Source organism: Eumetopias jubatus, unplaced genomic scaffold (genome assembly GCF_037043125.1).
Source record: "Eumetopias jubatus isolate StellerSeaLion01/CBP00866 unplaced genomic scaffold, mEumJub1_p1.0 scaffold_8, whole genome shotgun sequence".
Taxonomy (NCBI): Eukaryota; Metazoa; Chordata; class Mammalia; order Carnivora; family Otariidae; genus Eumetopias; species Eumetopias jubatus.
In genome coordinates this window covers 29,903,248-29,917,137 of record NW_028274814.1, presented here as the reverse complement: position 1 = coordinate 29,917,137, position 13,890 = coordinate 29,903,248, and the positions used below count along the sequence as shown (strand labels likewise).

General features: G+C 44.5%; 1 protein-coding gene across 11 annotated transcripts in view; it reads right to left on the bottom strand.

Annotated features, from left to right (window-relative positions):
• Positions 1–13,890, bottom strand: part of IL15RA (interleukin 15 receptor subunit alpha) — a 66,235-nt gene that overhangs the window by 29,081 nt on the left and 23,264 nt on the right. For 9 of the 11 annotated variants that reach the window (XR_003611023.2, XR_003611025.2, XR_003611026.2 and 6 more), the window contains exons 2-3: positions 5,773–5,967; positions 1,624–1,716 (exon numbers count right to left, since the gene is read on the bottom strand). Coding sequence is in view for 8 of the 11 variants with exons in the window: in XM_028114613.2 (XP_027970414.1) it covers positions 1,624–1,716; positions 5,773–5,967 (288 nt within the window). In the remaining 3 variants the exon portion in view is untranslated. Of the gene's footprint in view, positions 1–1,623; positions 1,717–5,772; positions 5,968–13,890 lie in introns of those variants that run through there. The other 2 variants (XM_028114612.2, XM_088025818.1) reach the window with 2 other exon arrangements.

The window sequence follows — 13,890 nt, the reverse complement described above, 5'->3', positions numbered from 1 at the left end:
AGCATGGTGCCTCTGTGACCCCAGCACCGTTGGCTGTCTGGCCACGCCGTGTGGGGCTGCTGTCCCAGCCGCTTATGCTGTGAGACGTCCTCCTGCCCCTTCGTCCTCTATCAGCATCTCGCACGATCCGGGCTGCCAGCACTCCGGGCGCTCTGCAGACAGCGCTCCCCCAAAGCATCTCCATCCAAGTGCCCATGGCCATGTCATCCCGCGTCAGAGATGACACTCCCACGCCTTTCACCTGACCAAGTGTTCCATGCATGAAGGCAAGGCTGGCAGAGACCAGCCTTGATTATTCTCATCACTTGGTGCACCAGATATGACTTGGGTCAAAGGGGTTTTGGAATTACTCCAAACTTAAATGTAGTCAGCGCTCAACCATATCCTCCCGTTTGTAGCCAACAAACTACCTAACTAACTAGGAGGAAACCTCCCTCTGGCCTTGCCATCCCCCACCCCACCCCCCACAGCATTGCTACTCAGCCTTGGCTCCCTAAGAATCACCTGGGGAGCTTCTAGAACCCTAATTCCCAGGCTGCTCCCCAGACCGCCAAAGGAGGAGGAGGTCCCCACATGTGTCCACGGTTAGGAAGCCATGCTCAAGGGGAGGCGAGCCCGAGCAGTGCAGCCCACCACAGCAGGATGGCTGTGCCTGGGCGTGAAGGGGGAGGCGGGGGGTGGGGAAGCACCACACAGGATAACGGGACACAAAAAAATCAGGAGTTAAGTGTAAAGTAAGGCTTTCCTAGGATGTAGGGCACGTTGTCCCAAGACATTAGCATCTGTGATTTCAAATTTTCTTAACATCAGTACGGTGCTGAGGAAATTGGGATAGAAGATTAGCTAAGACCCTGGAAATGCATAACGTTGGCAGCTTTGTGCAGTGCTCCTGTACCCGGCAGCCCCCCGTTGGGGGAACAGTTCTGCATGGGTCCCTCATGTTTCTGCACGTCTTGTCGGCAGAGGCACTGGCAGCCCTTTCTTGGGACTATCTTTCCAAAGATGTTCCTATAGCCTTGGAAGGTGTGGACAGTGCCTCACCCTGGAGCAAAGGACAGACATGGTCAGCAGGTTATAAAAGACTCCAGTTTCTTAACTCAGGCTTCCTCTGCTATGAAGCAGCCTGCTGGATGTGCAGGCATCTTGGAGGCCCCTCCCTGTTGCCCCTGTGGGACACAGAGACGAGGAAATTGAGGCAAACATGCTGAGGGTCCTGCTGCCCACTGTGCCGTGGAAGGAAGAACGTCCTTGGTCTCTGGAGCAGGAACGTCCTGTTTTCCGCGGGCACCCGTGACGTGTTGGCGGGCTAACATGCAAGGCAGGCAAAACCGCAGATCCTCCCCAGTTTTGATGAGGAAGTGCGTCCACAGCTAAGTCTGATCTGGCATTGTAAGAGTGGGTTTCGAACCATCATTAATTATGTGCAGCCGAAACCTAGCTATCAAGCCACTTTGATTTAAAAGAGAAAATGAAGCTAATATAACGTTGACGTTAATAAAAAGTGTGTCCTGTTGTCTAAGTTGGCCGTGGAACTCCAGCGGTGGTCCAAGAATCTGAAGGGCTCACAGGGACCTGCGTGGTCGCAGGGAATGGGAGTCCTTAAAAAGTTTCCAACATCCCTACCTTTTCCAGAAAGGGAGGTGCTCTCTGGCTCTGGGGTCACTCCTGCTGGCGCTTCTGTGGAGGATGGCCTTAGGTGAGTCAGGGAGGGGTCTCCTAGAGAGAGGATAACCACATGGCATTCATGAGCCTGAGGGTGGAACCTGGAGTGCTCCACAACCACGCAGAAATAAAAAAATAAATATATCGATTTAAAATAGAGATATCTGGCTTCCCAGGATAGGTTAGAAGCCCGAGAAATACGCAACAATGTTTCCTAATCTGCAATTCCCAGGCAAACGTAAACAGACCCAAACTCTTTTTCTAGCCTTTCAGAAAGACTGCACACATATCAAATGTCTTGTTATTTTCAGTTAGACGGATGTCAATGAGATCAACTCAGTTTTATAATACTGTCTTTTACATGGGAAAACAAATGATTACTCAGTAGATTCAGTTGTTTTGTAAGGAAAAAAGAAAGCATTCCAAGCGTAGGAGGTTAGGAAAAGTAATGGAGGGAGTTGTTAGTGGTAAAAGGTGAGGATTCTTTGGGCTACGTGAAACCTAAAGATCCTCCAGTCTTTAGGTTCTAAAAGTCTATGATCCCAGGTCTCATCCCCTTGCTTCCTCTACCCCCACCCCCCACCAATCAGTTCAGAGCCTACAACTTTTCCCCATCTTAGATTCATTCACCCAAAGGAATTGGCACTTTGAAGAAACAGTCACTTTGCCTGTGCTGGAAAGCCCTTATTTTTGCCCCTGGATTACAGGTACCAGCAGGTGCCCAGACTGGACAGAATAAGATGTCCACTCTGTGTCTTTGCCATAGTGTTGTTGCTCATACCTGTCGTCACCCAGCTAGTTCAGCACTTCAGTTGCACTTGAGGCCATGTGGCACTATGTCCCCCAGCTGAGCGATTCCTTTACAATAAATAGAAGGCTTCTTCCTTGCCCTGCCTCTGATGTCTGTATGATGTCACGCAGGGGGAGGGGGCAGGTGCACAAAATCAATGAGAAAGTCTGGCTTTTCAAGGAATCCTACAGCAGAGTGAGTTTGCTCTAGAACAACCCCTTTTGTCCACTTCCCCAGAGAGGAGTTGAGAATTTTCATATATATGAGAAAGTCTCTAGCTTGCAGTTGGACATGTATCAAATATGCAATAAACCATGAGTTAATCTTTATTTTTCTAGAGTAAGGAAGGGCCTTAGTATTCCTGGAAATAGCACTATTGACTTCCACTCCAAGATTGTTGGCTTCTGACATAGTTATCCAGTTGTGGATGGTTCATAAAAAAATAGATTCTGACAACCATCCCTCACATGGACTCTGGAGTGCTGGCTGGACACCAGGCATGGGTGACCAAGCTAAGGGAGTCTCTGCTCCTTGGGTAGCCCCCATCCTTCTGGGTGAGTAACAACAAAGAACCCTAATGACTTCCCTACAGGTTGCCTTCTAGGGAAAAATTGGGGAAGCTCTCTGGGAAGCAAGCATGCCAAATTCTTGCTACCATAATCCTAAAGGCATATGTCAGAGACATTGTGGGTTCTGTTCCAGACCATCACAATAAAGTAAATGTGGCAATAAAGCAAGTCAAATGGATCTTTTGTTTCTCAGTGCAAAGAAAAGTTATGTTTGCCCTATACTATAGTCTATGAAGTGGGCAATAGCGTAGTGTCTAAAAAAAAAATCAATATATATACCTTAATTTAAAAATACTGCTGAAAAATGCTAACCATCATTTGAGCTTTCAGTGAGTCATAATCTTTGCTGGTGGGGGGGTCTTGCCTCGATGTTGATGGCTGCTGACTGATGAGGGTGGTGGTTGCTGAAGGGGTGGGTGGGTGTGGCAGTTCTTTAAAATAAGACACTGATGAAGTTTGCCACAGTGACTGACTCTTCCTTTCATGAACAATTTCTCTGTAGCAGGTGGTGCTGTTTGATAGCATTTTACCCACAGTAGAGCTTCTTTCAAAATTGGAGTCAGTTCTCTCAAACCCCGCCACTGCTGTATCAACTGAGTTTATGTAATATCCTAAAACCTTTGTTGTCATCTTAACCAGGAGTAGATTCCATCTCCAGAAACCACTTCCTTTGCTCATCCATAAGAAGCAACTCCTCATTTGTTCAAGTTTGATCATGAGATTGCAGCAATTCAGTCCCATCTTCAGGCTCCACTTCTAATTCTGGTTCTCTGGCTGTTTCCACCTCATTTGCAGTGACTTCCTCCACTGAAGTCTTGAGCCCCTCAAAGTCATCCGTGAGGGCTGGAATCAACTTCTCCAAAACTCCTGTGAATGTGTATATTTTGACCTCTTCCTGTGAATCATGAATGTTCTTAAAAGCATCTAGAATGGTGACTCCTTTCCAGAAGGTTTTTAATTTACTTTGCTCAGATCCATCAAAAGAATCACTATCTCTGGCAACCATAACCTTATGGGATGTATTCCTTAAATACTAAGACTTGAAAGTGGAAATGACTCCTTGATCTGGGAACTGCAGAATGGATATTTTTTTTAGCGGGCATGAAAACAATATTAGTTTCATTTTCATCTCAATCAGAGTTCTTGGGTGACCAGGTGCATTGTCAATGAGTAGTCATATTTTGAAAGGAAACTTCTTGAGCAGTAGGTCTCAACAGTGGGCTTAAAATATTCAGTAAACCATGTTGTAAGCAGATGTGCTGTCCTCCAGGTTTTGTTGTTCCCTTTATAGAGCACAGGCAGAATAGATTTAGCATCATTCTTAAGGTTCCTGGGATTTTCAGAATGGTCAGTGAGCACTGGCTTCAATTTAAAGTCATCAGCTGCATTAGCCCCTAAAAAGAGAGTCAGCCTGTCCTTTGAAGCTCTGAAGCCAGACATTGACTTCTCCTCTCCAGCTGGGAAAGTCCTAGATGGGCTCTTCCATACTAAGGCTGTTTTGTCTACATTGAGGATCTGTTGTTTAGTGTAGCAGCTTTCATTAATTATCTTAGCCAGATCTTCTGGATAACTGGCTGCTTCACTTTGCACTCATGTTATGGAGACGGCTTCTTTCCTTGAAGCGCATGAACCAACCTGTGCTCGCCTCAAGCATTTCTTCTGCAGCTTCTTCACCTCTCCCAGCCTTCATGGAATTGAAGAGAGAGCCATGCTCTGGATGAGGCTTTGGCTTAAGGGAGTGTTGTGGCTGGTTTGACCTTCTATTCGGACCCCTAAAACTTTCTCCATATCACCAATAAGTCTGTTTTGTTTACTTACCTTTTGTGTGTTCTCTGGAGTAGCACCTTCAGTTTCCTTCAAGGACTTTTCCTTTGTATTCATAACTTGGCACAAGAGGCCTATTTTTTGGCCTGTCTTGAGTTGACATGCTTTTTTCACTAACCTAATCATTCCTAGTTTTGACTTGAAGAGAAAGATGTGATTCTTCCTTTCATATGAACCTTTAGAAGCTATTGTAGGGCTGTTAAGTAGCCTAATTTCAATATTGTTCTGTTTCAGGGAGTAGGGAGGACCAAGGAGAGGGTGAGAGACAGGGGAATGGCCAGTCCATGGAGCGGTCAGAAGACATATACAACATCCATTGATTAAGTTAACCGTCTTACATGGGTGCAGTTTGTGGTGCCCCAAGAGAATTCCAGTAGTAATATCAAAGATCACTGGTCCCAGCTCCCATAACCAATATGAGAAAGTTTGAAATGCTGCGAGAATTACTAAAATGTGACACAGAGACACAAAGTGAGCAAATAACTATTGGAAAAATGGCGACAGTAGACTCGCTTGAAGCGGGATTGCCACAAGTCTTCAATTTGTAAAAAAAAACATAATTATCTGTAAAGTACAATAAAGCAAAATGCAACAGAGTGAGGGATGGCTGCAGCTAATATTGACCAGGTTTCACGGCACACTGCTATAGCCCACACCATTGACATCGGGTTCATTTTCTAGATGAGGAACAAAGACTTCCAAGATGGTAAGACCCTTGCTCAAGGAACCCAAAACTGTGACCCTGAAGCCTATGTATTTTCAACTCCCAGGGGCGTTGTTTAGAGGCCCATTGGCTTATTTAGCCTTAGACCTCAACACAAATGTCTTGTCCCCCCGAGATGGGCTCATTCAGCTTCCCGCACTACCGTTCCACTCTGTACAGCTTTGGGAAGGGGGGTGGAGAGACTTGCGGGAACAGCTACTTACTGATGCACTTGAGATTGGGAGTTGTCCAGTGGGCCACGTTCATGGTCTTGTTGAACACGCATTCGGTCAGGCTGGATGTCCCGGCTTTACGCTTGAAGCCGGAGGTACAGGTGTACCGCTCCCTGGAGCTCACCTTGTAACTCTTGACCTGGATGTCCGCATGTTCGACCGACGCGGGAGGAGGGCACGTGATGCCTGCAGGGGGGCAGGTAAAACGGGACAGGAGAGATGAACACATTCCAGCTTGTCCAGAGGTGTTCTCCAGGGTGCCTCTGTAGCTGGGGTCTGGCTTTCCGAGGGGCCCCATAGGATACACCCCAGATTCTAAGCATGTGGAAAATGTTCAGGGTCTCATCATTTAGAAGCCTTCCGGGAGCCTTGTCTTAAGTGCTCACCAACCAGCATGGCTAGGGACTGGGGAGTCATCCGTGGAAACCCCTCTCCCTTCCCTTCACCCCCCATTACTCTCTCACCGTCTCTATCTCCTTAGCCTCACCCAGCCTGGCCTCTGCACTCTCCGGCCTGAAAGCAGCAATAACCTTTGAATTGGTCTCCCTGCCTGTTCTCCCTGAAAGCCTTTAATCCATTTCTGTAATGCAGCCAGTCATCTTCAGAAATGCGCGTTGGATGACTTCACTCCTTCCTGGTTGCCCGCTGCTCTTAGAATAAAAACTAAAATCCTCAAGAAGTCTTCAATGCTCTGCTAGACTGCCCCCAAGCCCCCCAGCTACTCTTCCCCCGGCCACTCTGGCCTTTGGTCCCCCCGCCGCCTGGCCACTCACCATGCCCACTGCTCTCCCCAGCCCATCTCCTGCCATCCTTCCTAACGTGAACATGACTTTCTCAGGAAAGCCTTCCCTCCCCTCCCGGCCCGTCAGCCAGGTCCCATATCTCCCTGTGTGGCCAGCCACTCTCCTGGTTGTACCGAAGACAATGAGATGATGTAAGGGCTGTATCTCATCATTTGCACTTTGAGCGGTGGCAGCGGGGGGCACATCTGTCTTGCCCAACACTGGGTTCTCTGAGCCTTGTACAATAGCTGTTCAAGAAAGAGTGTTCAGAGGATGATGCTTATTATGCACATGCCCTTTAGCCCAGCAATTTCACTTCTAAGAATTTACCTTACAGATAACACTGGTATATTTATGGAGTGAGTATGTACAAAGTTATTGGTTATAATAGCCAGTACCTATAAATTACCGTGTATGTGGTCAGCAGGAGACTAATTTAGTAAATTACAATACAGATACCCTACGAAGAAGTACCACCCAGCTCCTTACAGTAGATGAAGGAAGCTCTTTGTGCACCGAACTGGAAAGATCTCCAAGACACACTGTTAGGTTAGGAAGAAAAGGAATAGAACCAGATGTTTTATATGCTACCATCCATAAAAAAAGAAGAAATGGTACCTATCCACAATATTCTGTCTGTACATAAGATCCCTGAAAGGATGCGAGAGACTATCAACGCTGGAGATGAGGCAGCTGAGAGATGCACTAGGAGAGACTTTTTACTGAATGCCCTTTCATCATTTTTTTTTTTTGTCTTTTCATACTTTCTGAATCTTTAGTGGTGCAGATGTTTTACCTGTTAAAAATGCTTTTGAGGGGTGTCTGGGTGGCTCAGTTGGTTAAGCATCTGCCTTCGGCTCAGGTCAGGATCCCGGGGTCCTGGGATCAGGACCCGCCTCGGGCCCCCTGCTCAGCGGGGAGCCTGCTTCTCTCTCTCCCTCTCCCCCCCACCCCCCTGCTTGCGCTCTCCCTCATATTTAACAAGCAGTGCCAGCCAGGTGCTGACCAATCAGAATAGCTGCTGGAAATACTTGGGGCTGGGGGAGGGGTGACCACTGGCCACAGATGAAAGGCCACAGTGATGAGGACTGGCAGAATATTAGTTGTGCCTATATGTTACACTGTTTTAAATATATGACATGCTGCGTAATAGAAAGGTAGGGGATGGGAGAATTTTATTTTTATTTTATTTTTTTTAAAGATTTTATTTATTTATTTGAGAGAGAGAGAGAATGAGATAGAGAGCATGAGAGGCAAGAGGTTCAGAGGGAGAAGCAGACTCCCTGCTCAGCAGGAAGCCCGATGTGGGACTCGATCCCGGGACTCCAGGATCATGACCTGAGCCGAAGGCAGTCGATTAACCAACTGAGCCACCCAGGCGCCCCTGGGAGAATTTTAAAGTACCCTGCCACAGGAACTCAGAAATCTTGGTTGAGCCTAGGGCAGGAGAGGGATAAATCCTGCTGAGTGGCGGGTGTTCGGTGCTTTGGCTGTAATATGTTGCCTGCTACAGGAATGTGAGAAATGCAGGAGATTCTGGAATTAGGAATTTTTGCCTTTCTCTGAGCAAGTGAAGGCAACTTGGGGAAAAACTGAAGGCAAGAAGTTTTGCAAGGTCATCTGGGAGGATTCTGGACACCCTTTTGGGAGACAGCCCGCTCCCCCACCTCCTCGCCCGCCCCCCACCTCCTCGCCCGCCCCAGTCACTCCCAGCAGACTGAGTGTGACAAAGTGCATGCCAAAGTGATACCTTTTATCAGACGAATGTCACCAAAAGAAGGTAAGAGCCAGAGCTAGAACGATTCAAGTTTTCTCTGACCTGTACAACTGTGTTAAAAATGTCCCTCTTCTTTTAATTAGAATCTGAAAGATTTGAGCAAGACTTAGGGCCCATGATTTTCCTCAGTATGAAACTTCCTGGCTAAAAGCAATGTCCTGGGACCTGCCACATCATGTACATTCATTTCATTTTTGTGGCATTTCTACAGATAGGTGCTCAGTAGATCTGCAGGATAAGCTGGTCTAATGGCTTTTGGGAATGACACCTAGTGAAGTTCTCTCTCATGTCTGAGTTTTGTAATGTACCAGGAGCAGACAGTTCTGTTCTGAAAGTCTGATGATTGAGCTACCTGCGAGTACGGTAAACAGTTCAAATCCCAAGTGGATGAGGTGAGCTCAGTCACCTACCCAGATTAGACCTTGGTGCTAGGTCTGAGGGGGACAGATTCTGGATTCTGGCTTCTGGAACATGAATCCCCATCCATCCTAGAAAATGTCATGTCTTAATGATCTTAAGCTGGGTGTTCTAAGTGGGGCCGGTTTCCTTCTGTATCCCTCAAATAAGCCACTCTTGTTTGATTTACCCAAATAGTATCTGTGCTTTCCAGCAATCTGAGCCTCTTTGGGTTGGGCAGGATCTGGGGTCAGCTTTGACTGGCCATGGGGTCAGCTTTGACTGGCCATTTGGTGGCAGCTTTCTCCTTCCTTCCCACCTGCTCCCTGTGGGTTGGCCTGTCTCTATCTAGAAACCCTAGCTTTGGGGACTAGGGCCCAGACCTCCGCTGCCAGGTCTTGACCATCTTTTCCTCTAGAGAGCAGTCCCTGGATTGCCACACTGTATCTTAGGTTTGGATGTCCAAGAAGGACTGCCAGAATCACCAAGTGTCTGACTCTTGATTTCGGCATGGGTTGCAGGATTAAGCCCCATGTCGGGCTGCACACTGGGTGTGGAGCCTGCTTGGGATTTTCTCTCTACCTCTCCCTCTGCCCCTCCCTTCCCCCACTCATGGGCACACAGCTTCTCTCTCAGAAAGAAAGAGAGAGAGAGAGAGAGAGAGACAGAAAGAAAGAAAGAAAAAGAAAGAAAGAAGAAGGAAAGAAAGAAAGAAAAAGAAAGAAAGAAAGAAAGAAAGAAAGAAAGAAAGAAAGAAAGAAAGAAAGAAAGAGAAAGAAAGAGAAAGAAAGAAAGAGAAAGAAAGAAAGAAAGAAAAGGAAAGGCAGAGGAAATATTCCAGACTGAAAGAGGCTAAAGAGACATGGCAACGAAATGCCAAATATGGCCCTGGATTAGATCCAGAATTAGGGAGAAAATGGTGAACAAGGCCATTATTGGGATAACGGACAGAATTTAAATACAGCCTGAGTATTAGATGATAATATTGTGTCAAGGTTAAATTTCCTGATTTTTTATAATTGTTCTGTGGTTATGTGAGAGTGTTGTGTTTTAGGAAGGTATGTTAGAGAACATATTCTTAGGAAATATATACTGAGTATTTAGGCATAAAGGGGCATAATGGCTCCAACTTACTTTCAAATGCTTTAGAGGAAAAAGCACATGTGTAATAAATATATTTGGTTAGAGATGGGGGATGATAAAGCACTGGGGCAAAATGTAAATAGTTGGTGAATCTGGGTAAAGGGTATTCGGAGGTCTTTTCTGTTTTTGCAGTTTTACTCTAAGTTTGAGGTTGCATCAGAATAAGTTAAAAAATAAAGTAAGTGACCAAACAAAAACCACTTGGTGAATGTCACTTGGGTCCCTTTCTTTGAGGATTGCTTTTTTTTTTTAAGACTTTATGTGACACAGAGAGAGCACACAAGCAAGATGGAGCCACCCAGGCACTGAGGATTGCTCTTGAAGGAAACCCTAAGAGCCTTTGACAACTCAGGCCAAGATTATAGTTTAGTCAGGAAAATGTCCTTGAATTATCTCCCTACTTGTGGTTTTCAGAGTGCTGCCTTTCCCTCTATCCTTGCCCCAATTCACACCATTTAGAGTTCCTCCTTCCATTTCCAGGGTCTAAAAGTAGTGTTTGCACTCTCTCCACATTTGGTATTTTGACTGCAGCTTTAGTTTGGTGTGCGGGTTCATCATTGCCATATTTGAGTCCTCATTCTGCTGCATCAACTCTGCTCCTTATGCCTTCATCTTCATCTTGGGCCCTCTAGGTCAGCGATTCCTAAATGTGAGTGTACAGTAGAACCCCCTGGAGGGTTTGTTAAAACTCAGAGGGCTGGGCCGTCCTCCCAGAGCTCCTGAGTCAATAGGTCTGGGGCAGGGCCTGAGAATCTGCATTTCTGACCACTTCCAGGTGCCAGTGATGTTGTGGGAAGCATGCCCCATCCCACATAGAACCATACTATATGGCATTCACAGGTGCAGAGTCTCCCAGCGTCAAGTTACTTTCTAGTGTGGATTTAAAGCTTCTCTTGAAGTTATTAACAACTGTTTGTTCATACCTTTCTATGGTATTGATATCATCCATGAAGATTTCTTTTACAGGTTCCTCCTGATGTGCTCTTCTGAATTTCTAGTCTAATAGTTTTTAATTGGACCCAATTCCCCCACCTCCATCTAAAAAATGTACTCACCCACTGTGCACATGTGTGCGTGTGTGTGTGTGTGTGTGTGTGTGTGTCTGTGGGTGTGGGTAGTTAGCTTGGTAGTACCATGGGTTTAGCTCCATGACACCAAAATCTTAAATCTGTGTTTGTGGGGTGCTTTGCTGTATGTTAACATGGATGGAAAAATACTTAGAGATGGAGGGTGAGGTGGAACGAGGAGGAATGATCATAAAACACTCCACTCTAGAAATATTTAACAGTAGACCAGAGCACATAGTCCCATAAAAATACTAGACTCTGCTCTATGATAAAATGTTCCTTCCTTCTGAGGAAGCCTGGATTGAGCATGGACCTTTGGATCTCTCAGGTAATGTTACATCATTGGTGACTGGACAGTCTCCATTCAGCCACAAATCAATGACGCCAGAGGACAGGAGAGACAAGAAGTCCTCAGAGGCAAAGACTGGATTTAGCTGGTATGAGTGTATTTAACTGGTTTTTTCCTTACCCACCCCTTTCCTTCCTTATACCAAGTTTGCTCTTTGATGCTGATAGCATCGTTGTCTTGGGCCTGGAGGAACTTGTGAGATCACAGAGTCCAAGCTCTCAGCCTAGGCCCCTACCATGGGTTATTCTGAAACTTTGGAAGGGAGGGAGAATCTAAGAACCCTTACCTCACCCCAAACACCACATGTACAGTTACTTCCAAGACCAGTCCATTTTGGGGGGGGGATTGCAAAGACATCTTGCACACAACTATATTTGTCTTTTTGTACCTATTTCACTTTAGAATATTGTCCTTAGCGTAATCCATATATTGCTACAAATATTACATAATTTCCTTTCTTTCAAAGGCTGAATAATATTCCATTGTTATGTATATACCATATTTTGATTATCCATCATTCATTTGTTGATGGACACTTGGACTGATAATGTGCTTTAGCTACTGTGAATAAGGCTGCTATGACCATGGATGTACAGATACCTCTCTGAGACTCTACTTTCAAATCGTTCTGGTTTGAAATGGGATTGCTGGATCATAGGGTAATTCTATTATTAACTTTTTGAGGAACTGCCATCCTGTTTTCCACAGTGGCTGTGCCAGTTTGCACTCCCACCAACAGTGTACAAAGGCTCCTTTCCTCTACATTCTCTTGTTTTTGTTGTTGTTGACAGTACTCATCTTAATGGGTATGACATGTATCTCATTACAGTTTTGATTTGCATCCCCCTAGTGATTAGAATCTTTCCATGTACTTGCCGCCACTTTTATGTCTTCTTTGGGGAAATATCTATTCAAGTTCTTTGCCCATTTTTGAATTGGGCTGTTTGTTTTTGATTGTTGTTGAGTTTTAGGGGTTTTCTATACATTCTGGATGTTAATCCTTTATCAGATATACAATTTGCAGATATTTTCTCCCATTCTGTGGTTTGATTTTAATTCTCTGGATAGGGTCTTTTGGTGCACAAAATTTTAAAATTTTCACGAAGTCCAATTTGTCTGTTTGTTTCTTTTGTTTCCTGTGCCTTTGGTGTCATATCCAGGAAATCATTGCAAATGATTGGAGCATTGGAGCTTTAGTCCTATGTTTTCTTCTAAGAGTTTTATTTTTTTTAGGTCTTATATTTAGGTCTTTTATCCATTTTGTGTTAATTTTTGTATTTGGTATTATGTAAGGTACCAATTTCACTATTTTGCATGTGGATGTCCAGTTACCCCAGCACTGTTGTTAAAAAGACTGTCCTTTCTCAGTTCAATGGTCTTGACACCCTTGTCAAGAATCATTTTGCCATATATGTGGTGGTTTATTTCTGGGCTTTCTATTCTATTTCATTCATTTGTATGTCTGTCTTGATGCCCATACCACACTGTTGTGATTACTGTAGCTCTGTAGTAAGTTTTGAAATCAGGTGTCAGTCCTCCAGTTTTGTTTTTCAAGATTGTTTTGGCTATTTGGGGTACCTTGTGATTCCATATGAATTTTTGGATGCAAAAGACATCATTGGGATTTTGATAGGAATTGCATTCAGTCTGTAGATCACTTTGGGTAGTATTGACATTTTAATAACATGAAATCTTTCAGTCCATGACCATGGGCTGTGTTTCCATTTATTTGTGTCTTCTTTCATTTCTTTTAGGGGTGCTTAGTAGTAAGTATTTTATTATTTTTGATGCTATTGAACATGGAATTGTTTTTGTAATCTTCTTTCAGATTGTTCACTGTTAGTGTATAGAAATGCAACTGGTTTTTGTATGTTGACTTTGTATCCTGCTACTTTACTGAATTCATGTATTAGTTCTAACAGTTTTTTGTGGAATTTTAAAGTTTCCTACATATAAGATCATACCATCTATGAACAGAGGTAGTATTATTTCTTCCTTTCCAATTTGGGTGCCTTTTATTTCTTTTCCTTGCCTAACTGCTGTGGAACTTTCAGTGTTATGTTGAGTAGACGTGGTCAAAGCAGGCATCCTTGCCTTGTACCTGATCTTAGAGGAAAAGTTTTCAGTCTTTCACCACCGAATATAATGTTCACTGTGGGTTTTTATGTGTGGCTTTTATTATGTTGATGAAGTTTCCTTCTATTCCTAGTATTTTGAGTGTTTTCTTTTTTTATCATGAAAGGGTGTTGAATTTTCCTCAGATGCTTTTTCTGCATCAGTTGAGATGCTCATGTGTTTTTCCCCCTTCATTCTGTTAACGGGGTGTATTAAAGTGATCAATTTTCATAGGTTGAACCATCTTTGCATTCCAGGAATAAATCCCACTTGGTCATGGTGTATGATCCTTTTAACATGGTGCTGAATTCAGTTTGCTAATATTTTATTTAGGATTTTTGCATCAGTATTCATAGAGGATATTGGTCTGTAATGTTCTTTTCTTACAGTTTCTTTATCTGGCCTTGGTATCAGGGTAATGCTGGCCTCAGACTGAGTTAGGAAATGTTCCCTCCTCTTTAATTTTTTCCACCTTCTTGG